The sequence below is a fragment of the Taudactylus pleione genome, unplaced genomic scaffold, assembly GCF_031769625.1.
Source record: "Taudactylus pleione unplaced genomic scaffold, aTauple2 ptg000148l, whole genome shotgun sequence".
In the NCBI taxonomy this organism is placed as follows: Eukaryota; Metazoa; Chordata; class Amphibia; order Anura; family Myobatrachidae; genus Taudactylus; species Taudactylus pleione.
The window spans coordinates 2,456,213-2,474,508 of NW_028284550.1; the positions used below are offsets into that span (position 1 = coordinate 2,456,213).

The 18,296-nt window shown below is 43.4% G+C and overlaps 1 protein-coding gene across 1 annotated transcript in view; it reads right to left on the bottom strand.

Annotated features, from left to right (window-relative positions):
* The window catches only part of LOC148522291 (uncharacterized), a 105,876-nt gene that overhangs the window by 42,251 nt on the left and 45,329 nt on the right, over positions 1 to 18,296 (bottom strand). The window contains exons 4-5 of the mRNA XM_088474175.1: positions 15,452 to 15,733; positions 13,154 to 13,282 (exon numbers count right to left, since the gene is read on the bottom strand). Coding sequence (XP_088330301.1) covers positions 13,154 to 13,282; positions 15,452 to 15,733 — 411 coding nt within the window. The remainder of the gene's footprint in view (positions 1 to 13,153; positions 13,283 to 15,451; positions 15,734 to 18,296) is intronic.

Genomic DNA, 18,296 nt, shown 5'->3' on the forward strand with positions numbered 1-18,296 from the left:
ACAAGACAGGAATGAACAGAAACAAAAGTCAACAAAGGACAAATACAGTACACAGGGCCAATACAGTAAATGCACAAGGATATAGGCGTAGACACCGTGATAAGCAGCACAAACAAAACAGTAAACTGAACCTCTGCAAAGATAGCACATAGACTCCTCCACATTATTATACCATCATACTCTTCCACATGTCACTATTATGCCATCAGACTCCTCCACATGCCATTATTATACCATCATACTATTCTGCATGACACTATTATGCCATCAGACTCCTCCACATGCCACTATTATACCATCATACTCTTCCGCATGTCACTATTATGCCATCAAACTCCTCCACATGCCATTATTATACCATCATACTCTTCCGCATGACACTATTATGCCATCAGACTCCTCCACATTATTATACCATCATACTATTCCGCATGACACTATTATGCCATCAGACTCCTCCACATTATTATACCATCATACACTTCCGCATGTCACTATAATGCCATCAGACTCCTCAACATGCCATTATTATACCATCATACTCTTCCGCATGTCACTATTATGCTACCAGACTCCTCCAAATGCCATTATTATACCATCATACTATTTTGCATGTCACTATTATGCCATCAGACTCCTCCACATGCCACTATTCTACCATCATACTCTTCCACATGACATTCTTATGCCATCATACTTCTCCACATGCCATTATTATACCATCATACTCTTCCGCATGTCACTATTATGCCATCAGACTCCTCCACATGCCATTATTATACCATCATACTCTTCCGCATGTCACTATTATGCCATCAGACTTCTCCACATGCCATTATTATACCATCATACTCTTCCGCATGTCATTCTTATGCCATCATACTTCTCCACATGCCATTATTATACCATCATACTCTTCCGCAGGTCACTATTATGCCATCAGTCTCCTCCACATGCCATTATTATACCATCATACTATTTTGCATGTCACTATTATGCCATCAGACTCCTCCACATGCCATTATTATATCATCATACTCTTCCGCATGTCATTCTTATGCCATCATACTTCTCCACATTATTATAACATCATACTCTTCCACATGTCACTAATATGCCATCAGACACCTCCACATGCCATTATTATACCATCATACTGTTCTGCATGTCACTATTATGCCATCAGACTCCTCCACATGCCATTATTATACCATCATACTCTTCTGCATGTCACTATTATGCCATCATACTCCTCCACATGCCATTATTATACCATCATACTATTTTGCATGTCACTATTATGCCATCATACTCCTCCACATGCCACTATTATAAAAACATACTCTTCCGCATGTCACTATTATACCATCATACTCCTCCACATGCCATTATTATACCATCATACTCTTCCGCATATCACTATTATGCCATCAGTCTCCTCCACATGCCATTATTATACCATCATACTATTTTGCATGTCACTATTATGCCATCATACTTCTACACATGCCATTATTATATCATCATACTCTTCCGCATGTCACTATTATGCCATCATACTCCTCCACATGCCATTATTATACCATCATACTCTTCCGCATGTCATTCTTATGCCATCATACTCCTCCACATTATTATACAATCATACTCTTCCACATGTCACTATTATGCCATCAGACTCCTCCACATGCCATTATTATACCATCATACTGTTCTGCATGTCACTATTATGCCATCAGACTCCTCCACATGCCATTATTATACCAACATACTCTTCCGCATGTCACTATTATGCCATCATACTCCTCCACATGCCATTATTATACCATCATACTCTTCCGCATGCCATTATTGTACCATCATACTCTTCCGCATTTGTCACTATTATGCCATCATACTCCTCCACATTATTATACCATCATACTCTTCCACATGTCACTATTATGCCATCAGACTCCTCCACATTATTATACCATCATACTCTTCCGCATGTCACTATAATGCCATCAGACTCCTCCACATGCCATTATTATACCATCATACTCTTCCGCATGTCACTATTATGCCACCAGACTCCTCCAAATGCCATTATTATACCATCATACTATTTTGCATGTCACTATTATGCCATCATACTTCTCCACATGCCATTAGTATACCATCATACTCTTCCGCATGTCATTCTTATGCCATCATACTTCTCCACATGCCATTATTATACCATCATACTCTTCCGCATGTCACTATTATGCCAACAGACTCCTCCACATGCCATTATTATACCATCATACTATTTTGCATGTCACTATTATGCCATCATACTCCTCCACATGCCACTATTGTAAAATCATACTCTTCCGCATGTCACTATTATACCATCATACTCCTCCACATGCCATTATTATACCATCATACTCTTCCGCATGTCACTATTATGCCATCATACTTCTACACATGCCATTATTATATCATCATACTCTTCCGCATGTCACTATTATGCCATCATACTCCTCCACATGCCATTATTATAAAATCATACTCTTCCGCATGTCACTATTATGCCATCAGTCTCCTCCACATGCCATTATTATACCATCATACTATTTTGCATGTCACTATTATGCCATCATACTTCTACACATGCCATTATTATATCATCATACTCTTTCGCATGTCACTATTATGCCATCAAACTCCTCCACATGCCATTATTATACCATCATACTCTTCCGCATGTCACTATTATGCCATCATACTCCTCCACATTATTATACCATCATACTCTTCCACATGTCACTATTATGCCATCAGACTCCTCCACATGCCATTATTATACCATCATACTGTTCTGCATGTCACTATTATGCCATCAGACTCCTCCACATGCCATTATTATACCATCATACTCTTCCGCATGTCACTATTATGCCATCATACTCCTCCACATGCCATTATTATACCATCATACTCTTCCGCATGCCATTATTATACCATCATACTCTTCCGCATTTGTCACTATTATGCCATCATACTCCTCCACATTATTATACCATCATACTCTTCCACATGTCACTATTGTGCCATCAGACTCCTCCACATGCCATTATTATACCATCATACTGTTTTGCATGTCACTATTATGCCATCAGACTCCTCCACATGCCATTATTATACCATCATACTGTTCTTCATGTCACTATTATGCCATCAAACTCCTCCACATGCCATTATTATACCATCATACTAATCTGCATGTCACTATTATGCCATCATACTCCTCCACATGCCATTATTATACCATCATACTATTTTGCATGTCACTATTATGCCATCATACTCCTCCACATTATTATACCATCATACTCTTCCACATGTCACTATTATGCCATCAGACTCCTCCACATGCCATTATTATACCATCATACTCTTCCACATGTCACTATTATGCCATCATACTCCTCCACATGCCATTATTATACCATCATACTATTTTGCATGTCACTATTATGCCATCAGACTCCTCCACATGCCATTGTTATACCATCATACTGTTCTGCATGTCACTATTATGCCATCAGACTCCTCCACATGCCATTATTATACCATCATACTATTCTGCATGGCACTATTATGCCATCATACTCCTCCACATGCCATTATTATACCATCATACTCTTCAGCATGCCACCATTATGCCATCAAATGCCTCCACATTATAATACCATCATACTCTTCCGCATGTCACTATTATGCCATCAGACTCCTCCACATGCCATTATTATACCATCATACTATTTTGCATGTCACTATTATGCCATCATACTTCTCCACATGCCATTATTATACCATCATACTATTCCGCATGTCACTATTATACCATCATACTTCTCCACATTATTATACCATCATACTCTTCCACATGTCACTATTATGCCATCAGACTCCTCCACATTATTATACCATCATACTATTCCACATGTCACTATTATGCCATCAGACTCCTCCACATGCCATTATTATACCATCATACTGTTTTGCATGTCACTATTATGCCATCAGACTCCTCCACATGCCATTATTATACCTTCATACTGTTCTTCATGTCACTATTATGCCATCAAACTCCTCCACATGCCATTATTATACCATCATACTATTCTGCATGTCACTATTATGCCATCATACTCCTCCACATGCCATTATTATACCATCATACTATTTTGCATGTCACTATTATGCCATCATACTCCTCCACATTATTATACCATCATACTCTTCCACATGTCACTATTATGCCATCAGACTCCTCCACATGCCATTATTATACCATCATACTCTTCCACATGTCACTATTATGCCATCATACTCCTCCACATGCCATTATTATACCATCATACTATTTTGCATGTCACTATTATGCCATCAGACTCCTCCACATGCCATTGTTATACCATTATACTGTTCTGCATGTCACTATTATGCCATCAGACTCCTCCACATGCCATTATTATACCATCATACTATTCTGCATGGCACTATTATGCCATCATACTCCTCCACATGCCATTATTATACCATCATACTCTTCCGCATGCCACCATTATGCCATCAAATGCCTCCACATTATTATACCATCATACTCTTCCGCATGTCACTATTATGCCATCAGACTCCTCCACATGCCATTATTATACCATCATACTATTTTGCATGTCACTATTATGCCATCATACTTCTCCACATGCCATTATTATACCATCATACTATTCCGCATGTCACTATTATACCATCATACTTCTCCACATTATTATACCATCATACTCTTCCACATGTCACTATTATGCCATCAGACTCCTCCACATTATTATACCATCATACTATTCCGCATGACACTATTATTCCATCAGACTCCTCCACATTATTATACCATCATACTCTTCCGCATGTCACTATAATGCCATCAGACTCCTCCACATGCCATTATTATACCATCATACTCTTCCGCATTTCACTACTATGCCATCAGACTCCTCCACATGCCATGATTATACCATCATACTCTTCCGCATGACACTATTATGCCATCAGATGCCTCCACATTATTATACCATCATACTCTTCCGCATGACACTATTATGCCATCATACTTCTCCACATGCCATTATTATACCATCATACTCTTCCGCATGTCACTATTATGCCATCATACTCCACCACATGCCATTATTATACCATTATACTCTTCCCCATTTCACTATTATGCCATCAGACTCCTCCACATGACATTATTATACCATCATACTCTTCCGCATGTCAGTATTATGCCATCATACTCCTCCACATGACATTATTATACCATCATACTATTCCGCATGTCACCATTATGCCATCAGACTCCTCCACATGCCATTATTATACCATCATACTCTTCCGCATTTCACTATTATGCCATCATACTTCTCCACATGCCATTATTATACCATCATACTATTCCGCATGTCACTATTATGCCATCATACTCCTCCACATGACATTATTATACCATCATACTGTTGTGCACGTCACTATTATGCCATCATACTCCTCCACATGCCATTATTATACCATCATACTCTTCCGCATGTCACTATTATGCCATCATACTCCACCACATGCCATTATTATACCATTATACTCTTCCCCATTTCACTATTATGCCATCAGACTCCTCCACATGACATTATTATACCATCATACTCTTCCGCATGTCACTATTATGCCATCATACTCCTCCACATGCCATTATTATACCATCATACTATTCCGCATGTCACTATTATGCCATCATATTTCTCCACATGCCATTATTATACCATCATACTATTCCGCATGTCACTATTATGCCATCATACTCCTCCACATGACATTATTATACCATCATACTGTTGTGCACGTCACTATTATGCCATCAGACATATTCACTTACACAGATTAGAATAAAGTAATAAACATTATGATTAATTTCACACCCACATTCTCAACTGTTATGGTGCGTACACACTACACGATATGCTCCCTGAGCGATGTTGTCTAGTGTGTCTCTGGCAGGGTGTGCTCAATGTCGTTCATGACATTGAGCACAGCCGCTGAACGATATCATTAACGATATCGTTCAGCGCCGGGCTCTCTCCCCCATTCCCTGACATGCAGCAACCTGACAACATAGTCAGGTTGGCCGGCATGTCAGCCCGATGAACGATGATGACAAACAACCTGTGGGAACGCGCGTCGTCTTTATCGTTCATCGTTTTTGTGTTAAAAATGGACGATAAAGTGGACGACTGAACGATAACGATATCGTTATCGTTCAGTCGTCCACTTTAATCGCCCAGTGTGTACGCACCATTACAATATGCCTGAGCAGGTACTTTTCTATTCTGTCCAGACTGCCTGAGCCGGGTATAGCTGTGTCCATGCCTGTGTCCATGCCTGTGTCCATGCCTGTGTCCATGCCTGTGTCCATGCCTGAGCCGGGTATAGCTGTGTCCATGCCTGTGTCCATGCCTGTGTCCATGCCTGTGTCCATGCCTGTGTCCATGCCTGAGCCGGGTATAGCTGTGTCCATGCCTGTGTCCATGCCTGTGTCCATGGCTGTGTCCATGCCTGTGTCCATGGCTGTGTCCATGCCTGTGTCCATGCCTAAGCCGGGTATAGCTGTGTCCATGCCTGTGTCCATGCCTGTGTCCATGCCTGTGTCCATGCCTGTGTCCATGCCTGAGCCGGGTATAGCTGTGTCCATGCCTGTGTCCATGCCTGTGTCCATGGCTGTGTCCATGCCTGTGTCCATGGCTGTGTCCATGCCTGTGTCCATGCCTGAGCCGGGTATAGCTGTGTCCATGCCTGTGTCCATGCCTGTGTCCATGCCTGTGTCCATGCCTGTGTCTTTTGCGGCAGTTGTGACTGGTACTTTATGCAAATGACACAATATAAAGCCCTTCCCTGGTGCACATTCATGCCTCCAAATGCACCATAACTATGTGAGATATTAACGGTTCTGCGTTTATGAATGCAACCACTTTTAGCAACACGCCTGCGACACTCCAATAAAACAAAAACGCTACATGCATCTATTTTAGCCACCCCTTCTTACCTCCAGTCACCACCCAGGAATGCCCCACACCTTTCTGCTACTGTACATTATTTTAATGTGAAAGAGACAGACAGAAGACTCTGAGGGGCCAATTCATCATACCTAAAGTTTCTCAGGAGGTAATTAGGTTTAGAACTCGCATGGAGTTCTACCTAATTACCGAAGGAATTCATCATTCCTCCTCTCCATAACTATCTATTCCGAAAAGCTGTCATTTTTGCGATTAAAGCTTTTCGGGAAATAGATAGTTATCCCTGTCTACACTAACTTACCGCAGCCGTAATCCGTGCTGCGCATGCGCTGTTACATCCGTAAAACCAGCGCATGCGCAGCACTGCCTACACCTGTGGTAAGTTTGTGTCCCCCCCTCCGCTAACCTGCCCCCCCCCTCCCCCACTCACCTCCCACCTGTCCAGCACTTACCTGCCCGTGCAGCAGCCTCCGGCTCCGTCTGCTATGCTGTCACGTGTTCTCCCAGCAGAGCACAGTACTGTTTAGAAAAAAAAAACAACTTTTTTTTTTCTAAACTTTATTCTAAACTTTATTTATTGTGTTCTGCTGGGAGAACACAATGTCAGCATAGCAGACGGAGCCAGAGGAGAGACCAGAGCGCTGGATGGAGACGCCGGGGGACGTGCCCAGCTGTAAGCAGGTAAGTGTTACCTACTATATGCCACCTCACAGTGGTGGATAGTAACACCATCAATTTCCAAAAATACGTAATTTTCGGAATTTGATGAATATCATAATTTCCATATCCCCATACTAATGTACTAATGTATGGGGAGTGTGGAAATTAACGCAGGAGATATCGGTGATATGTCCTGTGCTAAGTGTGTTCATGAATATTAAAATAACATTAATTAAGGAAAATGTCCTTAAAAACGTTATTTTAGTGTTGATGGATAGGCCCCTGAGACAAAATGTTTAATGAATAGATCAAACCTCAGATTTTAATTGTCAAATAATAAACACAGGCTGGGGACAGACAAATAATGTAAATATCAGAGCTGTAATCCAACCTATGGGATGGAATTTCAGGCAACTTTGGTCAAAAGTAATAAGTCACTGGTTTGTTATCAGAGCCAAAATCACTCCCACTGACATCACTAGTGATGTCAGTGGGCCGGCTTCTGACGGTAGGCGTTCCCTTGGGAACGCCCCCGGCAGGGAGGCACGCCCCCGGCACGCCCACCAAAGGGGGCGTGCTGTCAATCAACATCGACAGCACGCCCCCTTTGATCAGACACAACGAGCGAAGAACTTTCCTTCGCTCGTCGCGTCTGGCGCATGCGCACGACGGAGCTCCCTCCGTCGTGCGCATGCTCAGTGCAGAACATCGACCCACTTGCGAGCGGACAGCCGCTCGCGAGTGGGTCTGAATCAGGGCCTTTGTCACTTCTGCTGCTATTCTGATTGCACCCACAAGGATCAGAGAAGTAAGGTGGTGTGGAAGGAGAGACCGCATCTACTTTCAAGCAGGCAATTAGAGCCAACACAGCCCTATTACCGAGGCATAATATCAGGGCTGTGACTGGGGAGTGTGGTGAGGGAGGATTGTACCTGTGTGGGTCACAATGTTTGCTCTACTAAACCAAAAGTCGACACTCGGTAGAAGTTTCTTCTGATATCCTGCTCTGTACACCGAGCATCTCCACAAGACCCCGCCCCCGGCTGCTAAGCCCCGCCCCTTATCAGGAGCTTCACTATGCACCGCCCCCTCACAGAAAGGGCCGTGGACACAACACAGTAGGGCCCACAGGGGAATTACCCGATTCCCCGGCAGCCCAGTCCAAGCCTGCACAGGATAGGCAGGGTAAGCAGAGATTTGCCTGTCATACTGTAATCCAGTACAGTCCAATAATTAAAATACAAAGATACAGTACTGTACAGTATTTGTAAGAAAGTATAAATATAATTTGTATTATTCATGTATTGTAATAATTTTTATAGTCAAAACTAACAACCAAATCCTATACAGTATACTGTACAATATAATTTTGTACAGCATACTTGCCTACTTTTGAAAAAGCGTTTCAGGGAGACTGTGAAAGCAGCACCTATGGGTGCGGCCATAAAGTGGGCGTATACTGCTACATCTGAGAGGCGTGTCATCATACTGACTTACATACAAATGTAAATGAGCCCCAAAGCAGTTAGTAAGATCTATTTGTTGATAAAAACACACTATTAGAAAAAATGCATGTAGCCATTGGGATCATTGTGCCTTATACCCAATTGAGGGACATTATACTAATAATCCCATTTGAATAATGGGGGTAAGGTGCAATCAGGGAGATTGCTAGACTCTTCAGGGAGACAGGGAGGTTTCTGCTATGTCAGGGAGTCAGGGAGATTGCTACTATGTCAGGGATACAGGGAGATTGCTGCTATGTCATGGAGATTGTTACTAGGTCAGGGAGAAAGAGAGATTGCTGCTATGTCAGGGAGTCAGGGAGATTGCTACTATATCAGGGAGTCAGGGAGATTGCTACTATGTCAGGGAGACAGGGAGATTGCTACCATGTCAGGGAGATTGCTACTATGTCAGGGAAATCGTTGCTACGTCAGGGAGACAGGGAGATTGCTACTATGTCAGGGAGACAGGGAGATTTCTGCTATGTCAGGGAGACAGGGAGATTGCTACCATGTCAGGGAGATTGCTACTATGTCAGAGATTGCTGCTATGGCAGGGAGATTGATTGGCCACCAGCCAATCAGGGAGCATCTCCGTCGGAGCAGCTCCCTGTTTGGCTGAATGCGGCCAGCCTGTGTGTCCCATAGACGTCTATGGTGAGAAATCCCCATAGACGTCTATGGGGGGAACCGCTACATCGTAGCCGCAAGATTAATTGAGGTTAATCTTGTGGTTACATCAATGATACAACTTAATCATAGTTTGCTACTATGTCAGAGAGACAGGGAGATTGCTGCTATGTCAGGGAGATTGCTGCTATGTCAGGGAGACAGGGAGATTGCTGCTATGTCAGGGAGATTGCTACTATGTCAGGGAGTCAGGGAGATTGCTACTATGTCAGAGAGACAGGGAGATTGCTACTATGTCAGAAAGACAGGGAGATTGCTACTATGTCAGAGAGACAGGGAGATTGCTGCTATGTCAGGGAGATTGCTCCTATGTCAGGGAGATTGCTACCATGTCAGGGAGTCAGGGAGATTGCTGCTATGTCAGGGAGATTGCTACTATGTCAGAGAGACAGGGAGATTGCCTCTATGTCAGGGAGATTTCTGCTATGTCAGGGAGACAGGGAGATTGCTGCTATGTCAGGGAGACAGGGGGATTGCTGCTATGTCAGGGAGATTGCTACTATGTCAGGGAGTCAGGGAGATTGCTACTATGTCAGGGAGTCAGGGAGATTGCTACTATGTCAGAGAGACAGGGAGATTGCTGCTATGTCAGGGAGATTGCTGCTATGTCAGGGAGACAGGGAGATTGCTGCTATGTCAGGGAGATTGCTACTATGTCAGGGAGTCAGGGAGATTGCTACTATGTCAGAGAGACAGGGAGATTGCTACTATGTCAGAGAGACAGGGAGATTGCTACTATGTCAGAGAGACAGGTAGATTGCTGCTATGTCAGGGAGAATGCTCCTATGTCAGGGAGACAGGGAGATTGCTGCTATGTCAGGGAGATTGCTACCATGTCAGGGAGTCAGGGAGATTGCTGCTATGTCAGGGAGACAGGGAGATTGCTACTATGTCAGAGAGACAGGGAGATTGCTGCTATGTCAGGGAGATTGCTACTATGTCAGGGAGACAGGGAGATTGCTGCTATGTCAGGGAGACAGGGAGATTGCTACTATGTCAGGGAGTCAGGGAGATTGCTACTATGTCATGGAGGTTGCTGCTATGTCAGGTAGACAGGGAGATTGCTACTATGTCAGGGAGATTGCTACTATGTCAGGGAGACAGGGAGATTGCTACTATGTCATGGAGGTTGCTGCTATGTCAGGTAGACAGGGAGATTGCTACTATGTCAGGGAGATTGCTACTATGTCAGGGAGTCTCCCTGACAATCAATGAGAGTTGGCAAGTATGCTGTACAGTACAGTGTGTGTAAATGTGACTCTGATACTAGCCATAGCCTCCCCCAGTCATTCACCTCACCACACATTACGATAATTTACAGTATATTAAGGTAAACAGTATGTCCCTACAGTATGCCAGATACTGACTGGCTATATAATGACAGTAATGTACAGCACTCTACTTACTATGCCTAACTAGGACCCTTAGACGCTCCAGCCACCAGGGACTAGATCGCTCCACCTCCTTTGAAGGGAGTGGACCGTCCATTGCCAGCCATATGTATATGTTTCTGAGTACCCAAAACCCACCTTGCCTGCCAATCTGTGGCGTAGTGCCATCGGACCGGTAGCGCAAGGAGAGGGAGGGGGGGGCGCTGCCGGCCATGCTCCAGGTCACTTGTTTCAGTAAGTATAGTGTGGTCAACACTACACAGTAACAAACATAACACGTCCACATCAGCAAGCCACTCCCAATGCGTTTTGTCACTTGATAACTTCGTCAGGGGTGTAGAGTCATCATATGACAAAACGTGTTGGGCTTGGCTTGGTGAAGTGGACGTGTGACATCATCCGGTGTTCCCAGAGCCGGCGGTGGTCCGTAAGACTTATCTACAGCATGACCTTTTGATCACACCAGGATCCGGAGGACCGTCCATGGTGGAGATTAGTGTTTTAAACTCTGATGTACGTGAGCATTTGTTACAAGTAAAGTTGTTGTTACTTACTATACTACTATATTATTATATATATATATATATATATATATATATATATATTATCCACGTGGCGGCACTCCGTAATGAATAAACTTCAAAGACAGCAGCTGTACATGCAACGTTTCAGTGCTTTATTCTTTATTCATTACGGAGTGCCGCCACGTGGATATTATGTTTGGTCCGCCCTGTGACCAGGGCGGACTACGGAGGGCACCCAGCTCCTTTTGCTGTTATCTCATTGAGTGCCGGACTATGGACATTGATTTATATATATATATATATATATATATATATATTGTGATAGGATCACTGGTAAAGTGGTCTGTGACAGGGACATTTATCCCAGATTCCTGCCCTATGTGTTTAAAACCCCCAGGAGAAAGTCTGCAGTGTAGCAGGCTTGAGTCTCGGCTTTTTGAAAAGCCGGTTTGGGTCCTGGGAGTTGTCGGTGAGAGGAAGGGCTCCACCCATGGCCACTCCAGGTTTTGGGCCTTTCAGCTTGGTAACAGGCTCATTAGGGCTTCCAGCTGAAGATGGCCGACATATGCTTAGTTTGTTTAGGGCTGAGTGTCTCACCTGGGTGAGCAGACGGGGAGTCTGCTCAGAGACCCTGGGAAACCTAGCTATGAGGACTGTGTTGTGCTTTTGTTGCTGGTGAGGGCATTAGGCCCTGCCAGGTTCTTGTAGTGAGGGAATCACTTGTAAAGTTAGAGCCCAGACAGGGCTAGGATTTATGTTTATGTTTTCTTTATGTTATTTCTGACATTGTACAATAAAGACTGGTGCCAACCAGCTTGTACTCGCATCAAGACTGGTGTGCTGTTTCCCCGCTGCTGTGTGTGTAAGAAAGGAGTCCATCTACCACAGGAAAGGGATCTCCAACCCGACTGAAGGTCACAATATATATATATATATATATATATATATATATATAAAATCAAACAGACAGGCGTCACTCGGAGACTTATTTGCCAACGGTGTACAAACCCACCCGCTGGGGTGTCTTCTAACCCACCCACTTCCATCTCTAAAGGATGAGATTGAGTCATGCAATATTCAGTATTTTGTTATGTGTGCCCCCATCCTTTGAATACAGCCTCTTTATATTAATAACTTACATTATATTAGATGGTAGAGTTACTAAAAGGTCCAGTAGCATTTGGGACAATATTCACCAGAGATGGGCTAAAAGGCAGTGATAAGAAACCAATACACATGTGTAAGGTACGCTACTGTACATTATAAAATAGTACAAATGATACCTTTTCTAATCGGTTTCCTAAATACCCATACTACGATGATGATGATGATACTGATGCTGATGATGCTGATGATGATGATTGGTAGCAGCACATAGAGAAAATAAAAGCGATTTTGATTCTGTGCTTCATCTGTAAGTAATAGAGAACAGAGAGTGTGGCATTAATTCACATTATGCAATTTACTTTAAGATCCATATTCAACTGTTCACTGAAGCATGTGCAAAACGTTCTTTACTATTACTCTACACAGTTTTCCGGTGAAACGCGTAAGGTTACAGATTAACACCACAATGCAGCATAGCAAGCAGACTGATAATTTGAGGCTGGTTGAGCAAAAACACTGTAATTTCCTGGCCAATCAGACGATATCTGTTGGATTGGCTAGATAAGTGTACAGCGTTTGCCAAGTATTACAATACAGCCCAAAGCTGCCATTCCCACCTTTCCCAGTTTGTGTGGTTTTTGTCCAATGTGTGGACACTTGGTAATTTGTATCCGATTTCCAATGTAGGTAGTCATGACTACTTTAATATTACACCATATGCAAATGCTTTCTTAATAATAATGGGCTGTTCATTGATGTCTTTAACTTAACTGCTGGTAAATAATTTTGTATCCATTGTATAGTGTTTGTTTTAGCTACCGCCCTGCTTTCTATTACAGTATGTGTGAGGGCTAAATGATGTGTCTGTGCCGCCAATGTGCCTTTTGAAACAGACAATTGTTATGTGCCTGTGATCTACTTTTGATAAAATGAATTAGGAGATCACCAAAATGAGTGTTGGGACACATGGGTTCTCTTTATTAGATAGATAGATAGATAGATAGAAGCTAATGGTGACACTTTATTTATACGGCACCACAAGGGTTCCGCAGTGCCTCACAAAGTACATAAACAAATGAGCAAACAAGAAAACAGTAACTTACAGTACAAAATAATGCAGGACAAGGACAGTTTATAAACATTGCTGCAATAGCGATCATAGCACTCAAGAAAGTAGGAGGGCATCATCAACCACTTGTTAGGTGCCCTTGTGCGAAGTTAGGAGTAGACGATTGTATGAGTAAGGGAAGAGGGCCCTTCTCGTGAGAGCTTACGTTATAAAGAGGAGGAGCAGAAAGACAGGGGTGACCCAGACGAGGTAGACAGTGAGGAAGACGCATAGAGCAGCAGGTTAGGATAAGAGCTGGAAGGCTTTGATGAAATAATGGGTCTTGAGAGTTTGTTTAAAGATTTGTGGAGAGTAAGAGAGGGAGAGAGTTCCAGAGGTAGGGAGCAGCACGGGTAAAATCTTGGAGGTGGGAGTGAAAAGAAGTAATCAGTTGGCAAAAGAGGTGACATGCATTTGTGGAGCGAGGTTGGCGGGCAGGAGTGTATAGCGAGATGAGATCAGAGATGTATATGGGAGAAGATTGGGTGAGGATTTTGTAATTGAGTGTAAGAACCTTGAATTGGGTTCTGAAATAAAAGGGGAGCCGGTGTAGGGCTTGTAGGAGAGAGGGGGCAAATATAGAACATTTGGAGAGGAAGATGAGCTGAGCAGCAGCACTGAGGACAGATTGAAGAGAATAGAGGTGGGAGTCAGGGAGGCCAGATAAGAGGAGGTTACAATAGTCCAATTTGGAGATGACCAATGGGTGGATGAGGGTCTTAGTTGCCTCCCGGGTGAGAAAGGGTCTGATCCTGGAAATATTTTTGAGATGGAAGTGGCAAGACTGTGATAGGTGCTGAATGTGTGGTTGGAAGGAGAGGGGGTTGATTCCAGGATAACTCCAAGACAGCGCACTTGGGGGCTAGAGGAGATAGTTGTGCCATCAATAAATAATGAAATTGTGGACAGTGAGATAATGCGGGAGGGTGGGAAGATGATCAGCTCAGTCATAGACATGTTAAGTTTAAGAACGCGCTGGGACATCCAGGAAGTGATAGAGGTCGATATAGAAGTTTTATTTATTAAATATGGGTGCTATTAATTTAATGCAGGGACTGTTTGCGTGAGGGAGGCCTATAGTGTTCACTCATTGATATTGTAAAATAACCTTCCCCAAATAAAGTGCAAAAAATAATAGTCAGAAATGAGATGGAAACCATAATATTGTTGTTATCCAAAAACTGCATTGGACTTTGAATTAACTCACTGCGCACGTCAGTGTTGTAATGTATGTTCCATTGCCACATGCACCACACATGCTTAAAAACACTTTGCCATATGTTTTTTTGGAATGAAAACAGGCTTTAAACATTATAAGACAAATTTTCATATATCTATATATTTTATTGTGTTAGCCATATCTCACCTGGAGCAGTACATATCCCTTGCACATGGAGAGAGACGTTCTTCTGATCGGCTGGGTTATGTACTACACACAGGAACTCAGTGTCCCAGGACTCCGGCTTCAGTGACACCTGGATGGTGTCACCATTATTATACAGCTGGTACTCAGAGTTATTATGTCTGTACATCCAGGCATAGGACAAGGCTGATGTGTTTGTTGGGACAGAACATAAGAGAGTCACATTACACCAGTCACTGGTTCTATTCTTCCCTTCAGTCCTTATAGCTGGAACTGGAACAGGTTCTGTCATCAGAAAAAGAAAATATATTGTTTAATGCTATATTAGGGTACTAGAATTATTCTGATCCCTTTTTTTTTAATGTGTATTGTTATTCTTAAATAGCTATAAAAGAGCAGCAATTGTCCTACTGCCAGCACTACTGTACCAGTTATATATATAGGGGCAAGTTCTATCTATAAAGTTAGGGCTTTTTTTTCCCTATAATACATCTACTCCCTGAGACTTTAAAATAAAATAGAGATGTACTAAGCCTTGGAGTGAAATAAAATGCCAACCAATCAGCTCCTGTCACTTACTGTCCCTTTTCAAACACAGCCTGTAAGGAGCTGATTGGTTGGTACTTTATTTCAATCCATGGCTTAGTACATCTGCCCCATGTTCAAATGTCCAGGAGCATCACTGCTTCCTTTCCAGCTCTCACTGTTGAGGAGGAAGAGTTGGGCTGGTAATGAAGCACATGCCCTGTTATAATAACTAAGCAGCGATCTGTTGCTACTAGTCATCGCATCAAAACCATTCTATGGTATAATCACTAATCGTTACTATGTGAGCATGGGCAGAAGCATTGCGCACATAAGCTGAGCTGCGTATATACCATGTCTGGTGTCCGCAGCCGCATACAAGCTGTCAGACATTAGATGGGCATGGGAAAACAGCATCCGATGGCTGCCGACCATCGAATACCATCGATTCGATGGGAAAAGTGCTTCCATCGAATCAAGAATATTGATGACTGCTAACTATCAGCTTCCGATGTCCATCCCTATACTGTAGTTACAAGGCACCACCTGGAAGCTGGGATTGTATACTCAGGAAACATCTTCTGCATGGACAGCACCAGGGAAAAGTTCCAAGCAGTGTCCCATAATGACTATTGCATCCAACAGAGGGCCTGATTCAGACCCGCTCGCGAGCGCTGAGCGCTCGCAAGCGGGTCGATGGTGGCCCAGTGCGCAACAGGCAAACAGTCGCTCTGGGTCTCGTACCAAAGGGGGCGTGCTGTCGTTGTTGAGTGACAGCACGCCCCCTTTGGTGGGCAGGCCGGGGGTGTGGCTGGCCAGACGGAGGTGTTCCCATGGGAACGTCTACAGTCTGGGGCAGGTCCCACTGACATCACAAGTGATGTCAGTGGTAGTGCTTTCGGCTCTGTTTGAGCCGAAAGCACTCAAGGGCTTGCGGCAACGAGACCCTACCACAAGGGTCTCGTCGCAAGCCTGATGGTCACGATGGTCTTGACCATCGCGACCATCATCATGGCGGCTCGCTATACTGTGGGTGGTCACCCACAGCTATACGAGCGGCCAGGAGGCAGCTTTAAAAAAACAGAAGGACGGCCCTGATTCAGAGCGAGCGCTCTGTCAGAGCGTCCGGCTCTGAATCAGGGCCAGAGATACAAGAGGAGGAAGACAGTGTACAGTATACGAGAGTTGCTTTACAATATTAAACTTCAATTGCTCTGTCTTTAATGCTGGCAGTGCATCATCTGGCCAACACAGATATGTACTTTTATAAATGACAAAAATAAATCACTTGGTGTGTGAGTTCTAATCCTGTAGTGAAGACTTATAAAAAAATAAATAAAAAAAGAAAATATTAATGTCCAAAATGCCATTGTCCCTTTCCGGGTCTCGAACCTGGGACACCAACTCCGTAAGGTGCTCACCTAAACCACTCACCCACACATACCAGCCATATTGATACCCACAATGGTCGTGTATGCGATGTGATGTTTGCAACCTTACAGTCGGGAATGTGTACAATACTGTGCAATGGCAATAGCGGTGTAGCGTAAAAGGCAGCTGGGTGGCATAAATGCCAATTGCTGGGAATTTGGGAACAATGTACTGATTTCAGTAGAGATCCTGAAGTATATTGAACTCCAATTGCTCTGTCTTTATTTAGTGCTGGTTGTGCGTCATCTGGCCAACACAGATATGCATTTTATAAAAGACAGACAACGCTTCAAAAGCTTCATTCGCTATTTGCCGCATGCGCTGTGCAGTTTAGGAAAAGGAACATTTGGTGGACAGAGAGTTGTATTATACACTCCGGATTTTCCAGTGCTTAAGTACGTTATGTTGCGCCTTACTGCAGCATGCTGCGAGATACATCTGATTGCTAACTATCAGCTTCCGATGTCCATCCCTATACTGTAGTTACAAGGCACCACCTGGAAGCTGGGATTGTATACTCAGGAGACTTCTTCTGTATGGACAGCACCAAGGTTCCAAGTAGTGTCCCATAATGACTATTGCATGGAACAGAGATACAAGAGGAGGAAGACATATACTGTATACAAGAGAAGCCTGTCCGAGTGTCAATGGTGGAGTGTTCTAAACCATGGACAGTGAGAGTGGGCACGGACAGTTAGAGTGGGCACAGACAGAGTGGGCACAGACAGTGAGAGTGGGCACGGACAGTGAGAGTGGGCATTCCATCTCAGCCCTTGTACTCTCCAACGCACATTGGTGCACAAGGGGAAGGCTGACATTAGCATTCACATATTATCGCTCCCAAAGTTGCTATCAGGGCAGCGATCAGGCCCAGTGTGTGTATCTATTTATA